General features: G+C 34.6%; 2 protein-coding genes across 2 annotated transcripts in view; one reads left to right on the top strand and one right to left on the bottom strand.

The window, feature by feature from the left end:
* Nucleotides 1–14515, top strand: part of LOC111503957 (uncharacterized) — a 130560-nt gene that overhangs the window by 25834 nt on the left and 90211 nt on the right. The gene's annotated exons all lie outside the window — the stretch shown is intronic.
* LOC111503962 (retinaldehyde-binding protein 1) lies at nt 236–12788 on the bottom strand. Its single transcript, XM_074183131.1, has 5 exons — nt 12603–12788; nt 11770–11864; nt 8070–8220; nt 5095–5399; nt 236–460 (listed from the first exon to the last, which is right to left on the bottom strand). The coding sequence occupies exons 1-5, from the start codon at nt 12694–12696 to the stop codon at nt 281–283; spliced, it is 825 nt and encodes a 274-aa protein (XP_074039232.1). The 5' UTR covers nt 12697–12788; the 3' UTR covers nt 236–280.

Below are 14515 nucleotides of genomic sequence, written 5' to 3'. Positions count from 1 at the left end.
ACCTAACCCCACGAACACACGGCACTGATAAAGAAATATTGTGAAACGGACAAAAAATTAGTATTCAGCCAGTCCAGCTAGCCGAGCCTTTATTCCTCAACTACATTTGATAGCGCACGTTTACTAACTATCTGGACGATCACAGGCAAAAAATGTTTATGACTGTACTCTTATTTTTATTGCCGTTCCAATTGGGAATGGATAGACTATACTACAGTTTAAAGAAGACTCTATATAACAAAATATCAACAATATATTTTCCTTAAATACTTCTCATCTACTACAACGTTTCAGTCTTCCTGTACGACTGGAAACTACGGAAAATTTCATCGTTCCTCTGAAAGAGTTTTTTATACAACTCGGTGTAGTTGATATTTTTGGCACCCCCGTATTCCTTAGGTAGCACTTCTTGGTCGATGTACTTGTAAAGGGAATTCCAATCGTTGGGGTGGAATATGACCTGAAGAAAAAAGACATTTACAACCTCGAAGACGTGATTTTTACCTTAGAAAATGATATTTAATACGTATATACGTTACGGGTATTGCTAGAAGATGGAGTAAACATAAGTGTAACCGGATTGACTTAGTAATACCCAAGATTTTTGGGTAAAATCCGAATAATAAGTGATTAAATTTTAATTTGGACTTTATTCATATTTACCTAGGACCCGGCAATGTCAGTGACATTGCCTAGTTTAGGTCCTGGCGCACTTATAAAGGTTTAGTTAGGTTAACCAACTGTTTTAATTTAACTTTAAAACATGCTTTAGGTTAGCTTAGGTTAAGCAACTGTTTCAATTTAACTTTGAAATATGCTCAAGGTTAGAGTAGGTTAAGCAACTATTTTAATTCAACTTTTAAATATGCTCTAGGGTAGGTTAGGTTAAGCAATTTGTTTTAATTTAACTTTTAAATATGCTCAAGGTTAGGGTAGGTTAAGCAACTATTTTGATTCAACTTTTAAATATGCTTTAGGTTAGGTTAAGCAACTTGTTTTAGTTCAACTTTTAAATATGCTGTAGGTTAGTTAGGTTAAGCAACGGTTTTAATTTAACTTTCAAATTTGCTCAAGGTTAGGTTAGGTTAAGCAACTTTTTTAATTTAACTGTTGAATATGCTCAAGTAACTGTTGAATATGCTCAAGATTAAGCAACTGTTTTAATTCAACTTTTGAATATGCTTAAGGTTAGGTGAGGTTATATTTTAATTGTGCTATTAAACATTCTTATTTACATTATAGGTTCATTAACAAAAGTGCGCCAGGAACTAATGCAATTCAAAATGCGACAGTTGCCACAAATGCCAATTTTGATTACATTATCTGAAGCAGTACGTTTATGAACTGATTGTCATACAAAATTTCATTATGTTTGTGCTATTAAATGTATCATGTTCCTGCCCGCTATATGTTTTAGCTCTACAAGCGATTATGTTCGTCTTGGTAGGTTTTATTAATAATAACAGTTTGAAATGCCCTTTGATTTCAATTTCATTAATTAATTAGATTAATTTTCAACATAACCCAGTCAGTTTTGGGTAGACCTATAGGTGAGTATGGAGAAATCCCGAATTGAATTTTATTTTACTCATTATTCGAACTTTACTAAGTTAAACCGGGTAAATCTCGATTTACTCCATCTACCAGCTTTTCCCGTAACATATACAGGGTCCTGCAACAGTGGCGCGGTGTTCCATATCTCTATATAGGAAGCAGATAGGAATCTAATTTTCTATAATATTACCTTATTGCTCGAGCTCGACAAAATAAAAATATTGGCGGTCACACAGGGTGTTCGATTTTTTCTGGGCGGATCCCAACTGTGTCTTTTTAAATGGCAACCTATATTTTTTATCGCTTTTTCGGTTTCTTCATAGAAAATAAAATAAACTTTATGTATATCTGCACTTCGAAAATATTGATGGTTTTCGAGATATCTAGCATGACAGGTTTTTTTTTCCAATATTCGTCACTCAGAATATTTGAAATTATAAAGTGGTGCCAAGTCCAGTTGAAATTTTTTTTTGGTCGAATATTCTACATTGGTAACTCTCTCAAACGATATATCTGAAATCGACCTGTGATATACAGGGTATGAAAAACCGCTTGCCAAATATTGTAAATGAAAATTTGCAAAATCTTCCTTATATTAAATGGAACACCCTGTATATTATTGATCCATAAGAAGCGCCAACGAAACCTCTACAAATTTCATTGAGTATTCCCTATGGCTAAGTTCAATAGTTTTTCTTAAATGAGCATTTCTTTCGAAAAATGGTCATTTTTTCAAAGCGAAATCCATTTGACGACTGATAAGAATATACAAAAAATACCCTTTCCTTAGAATATCGCCCATTCCTAAAATTACCTGTTGCTAGATAAACAAGTTGCGAATTACGCCACAAAATGGACATTCTTGAATAGTTACAATAATTTCAAAAATCTCGGAATTTGTGCCATATTCTTTCGGTCTAAAACAACCTTTCAGCGAATGAAATATTTATTGGAAATCAAGTAGTCTGGCAAATAACAGAACAAAATATTTGGCTGCAAATGAATATTGAAATTTTTAGTCAATCGTGAAGTTGAACTGTCGGTATAATTTCATCAGAATGTTGTTATCAAAAAGTGATTTGATTGATATGATTTTCATATTAGGTGAATCAGACAGGAATTGTTTATTGGCAAGTAGAATTTATTCTCAACGGTATCCAGATAGAAGGCATCCAGATGAAAGATCTTTCCGAAAGGTCTTGGGACGATTCGTTGAAACTGGATCTATTAATTATTCCAAACATGAGCGCATCAAGCCAGCTACTAATGAAGATAATGAATTGCAAGTTCTTCTTGCTGTTGAAGAAGATCCTAGTAGGAGTCAACGACAAATTGGGGAAATAGTGGATATAAGTGAGAGATCAGTGCAACGAGTATTGAAGAAACATCACTTGCATTCATACCACGTTTAGTTACATCAAGAACTACTGTATGCTGATTTCGAGAAAAGAGTGAGATTTTGCAATTGGGCCATGAACAAAATTCGTCGAAACGAATATTTTTTCAATAATATTTTATGGTCGGATGAATCGACATTCCATAAAAATGGATTTGTAAATCGACATAATTACCATTATTATGCGACAGAAAATCCTCACTTTTTTGAGGGACATATGAATGGTGCGATGTATCTCAATTTCTTACGAAATGATTTACCAGGTTTGTTAGATGATATTCCTCTTGACCTCCGCAATAGAATGTGGTTACAACATGATGGTGCACCTGCTCACTATTCGGCAGAAGTGAGAGATCATCTAAATGAAGTATTTCCCAATAAATGGATAGGACGGAATGGGCCTGTACGGTGGCCCGCTAGATCACCAGATTTGACGAAACTAGATTTTTTCTTATGGGGATACATAAAAAATATGGTTTACGTTGAGCCACCAACTTCTCCCGAAAATATGCGACTTAGAATAACGAATGCTTTTCGCAGCATTACACCAGCTGTCTTGCGCAGGGTAGAACAGTCTTTCAAACATAGACTTCAGCTCTGCATTCAAGAAAATGGAAGACATGTTGAACATATTTTATAAAAGTTTCATTATCAACCTTAATTAAACTCTCCCTTTTGTAGTTTTGTAATTTGCCAGTTGACAAATTTGAATATCTAGAACTCAAGCTCTGAATGAATATAATAACATGAAAAAAATAGTTATTTATAATGTTTCTTTCTTTTAACTTGTTTGGTTTGATATTGCACGATTTATGAGTGAAATTCTGCATCCAATGAAAAAATAATTTTCCATTTAGCAAAAAGTGATAGGTACATACATTTATTTCGTTAAAAAATATTTGTTTGGACACCTTCTAATGTACAAAATTGAAACAAGATATCTTTCGTATATTTTATCAGTCGTCAAATGGATTTCGCTTTGAAAAAATGACCATTTTTCGAAAGAAATGCTCATTTAAGAAAAACTATTGAACTTAGCCATAGGGAATACTTAATGAAATTTGTAGAGGTTTCGTTGGCGCTTCCTATGGATCAATAATATACAGGGTGTTCCATTTAATATAAGGAAGATTTTGCAAATTTTCATTTACAATATTTGGCAAGCGGTTTTTCATACCCTGTATATCACAGGTCGATTTCAGATATATCGTTTGAGAGAGTTACCAATGTAGAATATTCGACCAAAAAAAAATTTCAACTGGACTTGGCACCACTTTATAATTTCAAATATTCTGAGTGACGAATATTGGAAAAAAAAACCTGTCATGCTAGATATCTCGAAAACCGTCAATATTTTCGAAGTACAGATATACATAAAGTTTATTTTATTTTCTATGAAGAAACCGAAAAAGCGATAAAAAATATAGGTTGCCATTTAAAAAGACACAGTTGGGATCCGCCCAGAAAAAATCGAACACCCTGTGTGACCGCCAATATTTTTATTTTGTCGATCTCGAGCAATAAGGTAATATTATAGAAAATCAGATTCCTATCTGCTTCCTATATAGAGATATGGAACACCGCGCCACTGTTGCAGGACCCTGTATATTAGATTAGATGCGAAGTTCTTAGGCTAACACACAGATGGCGCTACTAGCATTAAATTCATATTATTATTAGTTAACTCTAACCTTCAAGAGACACATGTTCAAATTTCACAGCTATCGGACTATTAGTTTATGAGATTGGCAATTTTCAGTGGTGAATTTTGTGTGTTGGTGAAGCATTACTTTTTGAAGCCAAGGCTTGGCTTGGTAAATATTATTTGGACTTTGCACCAGGAAAATCAACCTTTGCGCAGTGGTTTGCTAAATTTATACGAGAAAAAGACTGCTACCGACGAAAACACCAGAAAAGTACAAGAAATAATTTTGGATGGCCGCAAAATTTGGTTGATAGAAATAGCTGACGCTCATGACCAATTATTCTTGACATAATAGTGCTAGAAAACGTTTGTACTTTAAGAAGGACATTATGAACCACAGTGTAAGAAAACTTCAACGATCATTATATTAGAGGTGTTGTGATAACAAATGATGCCACAAAAACTGAACACACTTATCATTCGATCAAGTAGTACCAACCATGTTTTTGATTCTCTCGGACAAAAAAGGCCACACCATTCTGACGATGGTGTTTACAAAAAAGGAATTGTTGACGAGATGCACCTTCAGCTCGCTGAAAGGTAGAGCTTCTGTTCTTCTCACTCCTATTTTGATGTTTTCTGGGCTCAGCCATTTCATCAATTTCCAACTGCACTTTTCCATGTCTAGTAGGACGCACAATCCGTTTTTCGTAATCCGCGGGTTTTTACTGAGGATGGATTCAAGCCAAATGTCGTCTATGGCCACAACGTCGTACATGGACATTTTGCTGACATCCAGATTTCCTGGAAAAGCAAAAATTTAATTTATCCGTCATAATGAAGATGACTATCTAGAGTTGAAACCTGTAATTAGTTTCACCTGAAAAGACTGAATATACTATTAATAAAAATAATGAATGAAGGGGGTTTGAATTCATAGTTGAACTCATGTCTCTCTGCAAAGAAGTGATACGATGAGTTTTATTTTTCCATTCTGGAAACTGCCACTATGTTCTTTTGAGAGTGCTTCATATGTTCTTTCCCTTTGCCCTATGTAAAAAATCAGACATGATTCACACGATAATTTGAAACTCTTTTCCTTGCCAATTTTGATGTTAGTGATTGGCTACTGTTGCTTTTTGAAAGTCAACGTTCTAATCATCTCCGAAATATACACACATCGGAAAAGTTTAGGGATATTTTTATAACATACTAAATATCATAAAAATAAATGCATGAGGTCGTTTAATTTCGATTAAATTGGTACACTCGACCACCCTGTAGATTTCTATGGGTTGAACAAAGCCTGCAAAAACGGTAACTAATCTTTCATCAAGTTTTTTACAAACTGTAGATTTTCGGCTAAAATGAATAATCTGAAAGTGTCGAGTTTGTACATTCTATGCAGTTCTTGCTCAGCAATTAAACTGGAAATATTGTGCTTTAACATGGAACGCCATCACTTACCATTAGCTGAGATGAATAGAGCTGTAGGGCTTCTTCAAGGTGGCATGCGACAAAATGATGTAGCTCTTCGTTTGGGGGTCTCCCAAAGTGTTATCAGTCGATTGTGGCGGCGTTTCCGTGAAACTGGCAGTCCAGCCGAACAACATCCAGGGCGAGGACGCGCTACAACTGCAGTTCAAGACCGATTTTTGGTCTTGAACCGCAAGAAGACAACCGACAATCACAGCACCTGAGTTGGTTAACGTGTTGCAGCAGACGCACCAGGTAACCATTGGTCGTGATACTGTTAGAAATCGACTGCATGAAGCAGATCTCCACAACAGAAGGCCACTTAGATGTCCACCTTTGTCGAGAGGCAATCGCGGTAGAAGATTAGAGTGTTGTCAAGAACATCAAAACTGGGATGCAAATGATTGGGCCACAGTTTTGTTTACAGACGAATCCAGATTTGGATTTCATCCAGATTCTCGTCGAGTAAGACTGTGGAGACGACCTGGAAATAATCAACGTTTGAGACACGTCCAGGAAGTCCACACAAACAGAGGTGGTACAGTAATGCTATGGGGCGGAATCATGATCGGCGGCAGAACCGATCTCGTTTTTCCAAATCGCTCCCTCACAGCTCGACAGTACCTCGACACCATTTTCCTACCTATCGTCCGTCCGTTTGCTGGTGCTGTTGGTGAAAACTTCCACCTAATGCACGATAATGCTCGTCCACATGTCGCGCGTCTAGTGACTGACTGGCTCACCAACGAAGGAGTTGATGTATTGCCATGGCCAGCACAATCACCGGACCTGAATCCCATCGAGCATGTGTGGGACATACTTCAACGAAGAATTACTCCGCATATGGGGAACATTCACACAACGTTTCAATTGAGAGAGCTTTAAATCGCTGAATGGGCAAATGTATCTCTAGACATTGACAATCTCATTTTGTCGATGCACGATAGATGTAGGGCCGTAATAAACCAGCGTGGAGGCCATACCTTGTACTGATTCCAATTTTTTTTGTATTATGATTTTTTTTCGGGGTGCCAAAGAAGAGCCATATTTTTTTTAGTTTTGCTTATATGCGCACTCAGTACTTTTGACCATTTAATAAATTTTGTTGTAAGTTACATTCGTTTAATAATCACTCGTCAACTTTTTTTTCCCTAAAGCGATCTAAAAAAAATTATTGCCATTTTTAAAAATATCCCTAGATTTTTCCGATGTGTGTATTTTACTGAACTTTAGGATAAGACTTCATATGCTTATTTATACACATAAAACAGATATAATCACATCAATATTATTTTTCGGAACCTATAATTATCATTAGCTTAAAGTTGGGAAAACATCAACTAATCTTGTTTGAACATAACGTTATTATTCAACTGAGTTTAAACTCTAATGTAATCTACATAAATCGACCTGTAATCACGTACAATGTGTTCCCAAACTATCAACAATTGCGTTTCATTTTCTCATAAGTCGTTAATAATAGGTAATTGATCCTGTGCATGGAACCAAGATATGTGTTTTTTTGATTTTAAGTGGCATTGAGAACGAATAGTATTATTGGTATTATTATGAGCAAACTGTAAAAAAATTTTTTTACAGACGAAATGGAATAATATTTTCCTTGAAAGACATTTCTTTGTGGAGATATAATTTTTTTTTTGTTTTTGTGGATGGGGTATCAAATGAATATTACTGGGGTCTTTCTCCAACACCAAACCGTTATTTTAACACCTCAGCACGAGTTTCGATCACCAACTGACCATCTTCAAGAGGAAGATCAAACTAACCATACTTACAAAGCTCTTTTATTTTTACCATAGATACCTGTTATAGGTACCTGCGTCTTAAGTATCCTAAATTAATTTCACCACCCTCGTATATTTCAAGTAAGTTCAATCTGCCAGATATTATGATGTAGTAAGCATAAGTTTTATACATTCCGATTGAAGGCATCCTCAAGAGTATGAAGTTAGCATCGGCTAATTTTGAATAACTCACCCATTTTTACCAGGTAGATCGGTCTACCGTCTTTATCATAGTCGTCCAATAACATCCTAATATCCATTTCTATAATCGATTTTTTCTCTATCGGCGCTTCTCTGGTGCACCATTCGGGATGCTCCATCTGGAGTTCCTGGAATGCTTTGATCTACAATGGACAAAATACAGAATAAACTAGGGCGTGGACCTTACTTGTCAAAAAAATCTAACATCATATACAGGCTGATTCACGGTGGATGGCACATTAGACGTTTCTGGTGAACCAGACAACGGATCACTTTGAAAATTTAATGGAGGGCATATTCGGACATTCTCTAGCCAACTAAAATATTTTCGACAATGCGGTGTTGCCGCTTCTATTAGAAATCAGTAGCAACTTTGATTTTTCAAATGGAACATTCTGTATATAATATTATTTTTGGAATCTCCAACAATTGCCCGACAACTTTTCTTGATATTTCCCTATACCTATCTGTTACCGTTTTCGAAATAAAAATTAATTTCAATTTTTTTCTTCGAAAATCATGACTTCTAAAAATGCCGATATCTTTTAGTTAAGAAGTACTATGATATCGAAATTTGGTTTGGAGTTAGGTGATACTTGGACACTTCCCACACGTCAGCCTAATCTCCGTTACTTCAATACAGGGTGGTAAAAAAAATACAGTTTTTTCGTTTGCTTGAAAAAGTTGCTGAATTTTGATTATTTTAAATGGAACACCCTGTATATTATTGAAAATTCGGAAAGCTGCTGAAATTTGCTTTATTTCTATGTATATCATACCTATACCTAACTAGTCAAGTTTCGGACTCATGAACATTTATTTGTGAAAATGTCCCTTCAGAATGGTATTTCCATTCGGTATTTGGTAAGCAGGCCATGATTACTATTTGACAGTAGCGTTGTGACATTCTCCTAATAATATCGACATTTTCGTCACTTCAGAAGTTGCAAATACCTTCAAAACGATGGAACAAAACTATTCAAACGAAGTTCTTATGAATTTGTTTATTATTTTTGGACAGTGTGACAAAATTATCAGCAGAACATGTAGAAAGTTCAATGAAATGTATCCGAATCTACCGCCAATGAACCTCAAGAAATTTATACGAATTCAGAACAATTTCAATATGTTTGGATAAACTTTAAAAAAGCACCAAGAAACTTGAAATTGGAAATATTGATATGAATAATTATAAAAAAGTAAAACAATCATGTGGAATATTTCAAAATATGTTTGAATCGCTGTCCGTTCACTTCCAAGCACTTTAAAATGCGGGTGTTGACTGCTTTCGTGGTGGCAGATCTGATTTCATTGGGATCCAAATCTTCAAATGTTTGGGCAATCCTTTCTAACAATTCATCTCTCGAACGCACGGGTATTTTGTGAACTTTTTCTTTAAACATTCCCCACAAATAAAAATCTAATGGATTAAGATCGGGTGATCTCGCTGGCCAATTCCATGGTCCCAAGCGCCTCATCCACCGATCGTCAAATAGTCTATCCAGTTCTGCGCTCACTTCTCTTGTGCAATGTGCAGGAGCTCCGTCTAGTTGGTACCAACAGTTTCGATAATCTTCGAGTGGCAGATTATCCACGAAATTGTCTACAGTATTCTCCAAAATATTCAGGTAGCTTCTGGATGTTAATGACTCCTTGTATATCACGTACCTCAATTTGTTGTCCATCAACATGCAGAAGACATTAAAACTAAATTTTTCTTGAAATCCGGCTTCTTTTGTGACGTGAGGATTTTCACTGGACCAATAACGACTATTTTTTCTATTGAAAATCCCTTCTCTCGAAAATTTCGATTCATCAGTCCAAATAATTTTATTTAAAAAAAGTGGATCTTCTTGAATGCGTGTCAACAACATTTCACAAAATTCTACTCTCTGTTGAGGATCTTGAGGCCTTCATTGCTTGAATTTTGGTGAATTTATAATCATGCATTTTATGTCTTCGCAAGATTCTTTGAACCGATGAATATTTTATACCCAAATCTTCTTCAGCACTTCTTATCGATGACTCGGGAAATGCGTGAAAATATGCTAAGACATCAATCTGGTTGTCTTCGAAAGTTACGGGTCGAGGCAAGTTTCTTGGTGCTTTTAAAGTTGATCCAAATGCATTGAAATTGTTCTGAATTCGTATAAATTTCTTGAGGTTCATTGGTGGTAGATTCGGATACATTTCATTGAACTTTCTACATGTTCTGCTGATAATTTTGTCACACTGTCCAAAAATAATAAACAAATTCATAAGAACTTCGTTTGAATAGTTTTGTTCCATCGTTTTGAAGGTATTTGCAACTTCTGAAGTGACGAAAATGTCGATATTATTAGGAGAATGTCACAACGCTACTGTCAAATAGTAATCATGGCCTGCTTACCAAATACCGAATGGAAATACCATTCTGAAGGGACATTTTCACAAATAAATGTTCATAAGTCCGAAACTTGACTAGTTAGGTATAGGTATGATATACATGGAAAGAAAGCAAATTTCAGCAGCTTTCCGAATTTTCAATAATATACAGGGTGTTCCATTTAAAATAATCAAATTTCAGCAACTTTTTCAAGCAAACGAAAAAACTGTATTTTTTTACCACCCTGTATTGAAGTAACGGAGATTAGGCTGACGTGTGGGAAGTGTCCAAGTATCACCTAACTCCAAACTAAATTTCGATATCATAGTACTTCTCAACTAAAAGATATCGGCATTTTTAGAAGTCATGATTTTCGAAGAAAAAAATTGAAATTAATTTTTATTTCGAAAACGGTAACAGATAGGTATAGGGAAATATCAAGAAAAGTTGTCGGGCAATTGTTGGAGATTCCAAAAATAATATTATATACAGAGTGTTCCATTTGAAAAATCAAAGTTGCTACTGCTTTCTAATAGAAGCGGCAACACCGCATTGTCGAAAATATTTTAGTTGGCTAAAGAATGTCCGAATATGCCCTCCATTAAATTTTCAAAGTGATCCGTTGTCTGGTTCACCAGAAACGTCTAATGTGCCATACACCGTGAATCAGCCTGTATAGTCTTTACATAGGAATATAGAATGAAGTGAATAACTTTTGTCTAATTTCCACTAAGTTTATTATTTGTCACGGCCGGTTTCGGTTTATTAGACGATTTTCAAGTAACTAACACGTGTGAGCCACAATAAACCCTTGCGGGTTGCGGTGAAGGGTCGAATAAATCCACTCATTTTGGACCTAACCCAACCTGCTTCCACACCGGCCAATACATAGTTTAGATTCTCTTTATTGAAAATGAAAAAAAAAACTTCTAAAATTTAAATATAAACGAGTAGGTATGTTTAAATAGCTCACAAAATTTTTCAACATATACTTCAGCAGAATAAATGGTAAATAAATTGGATAAACACAAGTAAATAATATCTGGTGTTAAGATGACAACTCCACGGTTGATTATATGTGAATTGTTCAATTTTGAATCTTGAGGTTGTTTCGGACATTCCAGGGCACATTTCATGAACTTTAACCATTCTACTGAAGGTTGTGAACTCGTTATATGCCTGAGAAATGGTTATAAACATGATAATATTCATTTGTTTCGAATGGAAATTTGACTTTAATTGTACATTTTTTCGATAACTTTCGATAACACAACAGGAAAATATACTCGCTCGCGACTGATACTGAAAATGAATACAAATGAATTACCTTCTTGAACGACTCTTCCACACTGAAGTTTGTACCATACAGAAATCTTTCGAGGTAGCCAGCTCTAGTTTCAATGCTTTTCAGAAGATCGTTTTCTGCAACGACAATAATCATTGAAATTCTGAGAAAAGTTGATTTTAATCAGGTTTTTTCAAAAGTTTTATCCGTATTATTGTCGTCTGTTTTTGTACGTCCATATCTAAATAAACAATTATTCTACTACTTCGTGGTTTATACTGATCGATAGCGAATTTTGTACTCTATACATTGATGCTGTTCATTTTTTCCAAATTTCAATTTTTCGCTTCTTTTCAGCTTATTACTATATGATGACGAGACTGACTGAATTAACCAAATATAGAAATTTAACAAATTAATAAACAACAAAACCCGAGTAATTAATATAAGCAGTAAACACTGTGTTTGTTGACAGGTATTAAAAACAATAATTTTTTTTCAATTATAAATAATTGAACAAGAAAACACGAGTAGAATAACCAATTTGAGCAAACAATCATATTTGAAATCACCCATATTTAATATAAAAACATTCAGACGATTCTGACAATATGAAAAATATAATCCTGTAGTTCCAATTCAATTAATCAAATACTTTTTTAATTGATTTTTGAATTTGAGAGATTTTGAATATTATATATAATGATTCGATCATGATACATCGATTGCTGTCTGAAATTAGATTTGAAATTACTGTCTGATAATAATTTTGTTTGTCTAGTGTTATAACTATGAAAATCATCAATTTTGATGTTTGAAATTTTTCAATCAATATCTATGGAGTTTTAAAAAGCTCCATTCCATCTTCAGCCTACCTTTCATCACCTTCTCGAGTTCGGCAATTCTATCTTTTTTCTGTTCTTCGGTCAAAGTTTCCTTTTCTTCAACGCTCGTTGTTTCTGGAGACATTTTCCACTTCCACAATCGTTATTCTGCAGCGCACATTCAATTCTAATTGTGAACTAGATGTGTTTGAATGGTACATAGACGAACAGTAATATTTTAAATAACTACCAGGTCCTCCGACCTTGGTTATTGAAATCGAAATTCACTAGCGCTATGAGACGACCTCCATTTCGCTGAAAACCGAACATCGCGGAAAAAATTTTCTGAAAACGCTGCTTTCAGTTGAATTGGTTTTCTGAATAAATCCTTTATAGGAAGGATCCCTACACACTGAAGGAGAAAATTTTATTCGAAACAATGATTTTTGCTGCGCCAATAAAAATTCTAAATCTGTTTTCCGTCAATCAACAAGAAGTCAAAACTTGTGCGAGCTACAGATAAAAGAGGTCTTATCTTTCCACGTGTGATTGATAGAATTGAGCAACTTCGCGATTGTTTCAACGAGAACAAAAAACCACTCATGCTAAACAATCGGCAACCGATCGATGTAGGTTTAAAATCTGTTTTTCCGTTAATCAGCTGCCGCTCCCATACGAACGACAACTCTCAGAAGTTGAGAAACTTGTGCGAGCTAAGGACTAACGAGGTCTTACCTTTTAACGTGTGATTCCTAACACTGAAAAAACACTGAGAACACACTTTGAGAAAAACTCTGAAAAATCTTTCACTACTGACAAACTCAAATTTCATTAGGCCTGATATAATTCAATGCTAAAATTTGCTAATGCCCTTGTTCAGTTTAGAGTTACTTCTTCTTGAATAACATTACATATAAGCATTAGTAAATGAGCGGTCATCTTGAATTTGCACATTTTTCAAAGTGTACTATATACTATTCTACTAGTAAAGCCCTGTCTGTCATTTGATACCCATATTGAGGTAGTTGTGAAGAAATATGTAATCAGCCATTTTGTAGCTGCGGCCGTCTTGGATTTTCAATGATATAGAATTTATCAAATTGTATTGTCACCAAACTAATTGTGTATACCAAATTTTAGATCAATCTGTCAACAGAAAAGGAATCAAATGAATAAACAAACAGGGTAAGCTAAACAAAGTCGTTTAAAATAGCACGACAAAATCGTTCAAATGTTAAGTTTGTATCAATGCAAGTTTTGCCGAAAAGTAACAACCATCAGGTTTCACGGAGAAAAAAAAACAAAAATAAAATCTGATAGTATCAAGTTCAAATCGAATTCGTTCTGGTTTTTAGTTTTCCTCAAAATGTTCGATTCAAAAAGATAAATTTCGACTTCAACGTGTAATTTAGACTTGAATTTCGTAATTTAGAATTCAGTTTCGGAATTTCTACTTTGACGTAAGAAATTTGACTTGAAACTCGCAATTTTATCTTTTAAATCGATACTCTCGAAAACATTTAAAATGTAGTTTCTAGGCTCTGATATCGACGTTATGTAAATCAATTCCACCATTCAAATGAAACAAGCATCAATCAGAAAAATAGATCTTGTACATCAAATTTCTTGTATTATCATGTCGCTGAAATATTCAGAAATTTATACGAGGTGGTCGAAGTTGTCTTTATTAAGTTCATGCACTATTTTTCTCACATATGGATGGAATTTCATTTGAGTTCTGTGAGGTGTTTCACCAATACGGTAGCAGCCATTTGCAGGAAATTATTTTTATATATTGCTTATTGAAGGCTGTTCTAGTACATTTATTGTTCTAATAATAAAAAAATCCTAGGTCACCTCTGTTTTGCAATGTGTAAACAATTCATAGTATATATGTAGTTTCTACATAAACAATTATTTAGATAGGTATATTGAACTCAAGTAGGTATTGCTGAATATCGATG

This window comes from Leptinotarsa decemlineata, unplaced genomic scaffold (genome assembly GCF_025532065.1).
Source record: "Leptinotarsa decemlineata unplaced genomic scaffold, Ldec_3_MD MMD2_P_RNA_scaffold_1, whole genome shotgun sequence".
Taxonomy (NCBI): domain Eukaryota; kingdom Metazoa; phylum Arthropoda; class Insecta; order Coleoptera; family Chrysomelidae; genus Leptinotarsa; species Leptinotarsa decemlineata.
Note: the sequence above shows the minus strand (reverse complement) of the source record. Positions and strands in the feature narration are given on the sequence as shown.

Coding starts and splice junctions, on each gene's coding strand:
- LOC111503962 (XM_074183131.1), bottom strand. CDS start 12,696: ATGTCTCCAGAAACAACGAGCGTTGAAGAAAAGGAAACTTTGACCGAA. Junction 11,865..12,602: donor ACTCGAGAAGGTGATGAAAG/GTAGGCTGAAGA, acceptor TTGTCGTTGCAG/AAAACGATCTTCTGAAAAGC. Junction 8,221..11,769: donor TGGAAGAGTCGTTCAAGAAG/GTAATTCATTTG, acceptor TGTCCATTGTAG/ATCAAAGCATTCCAGGAACT.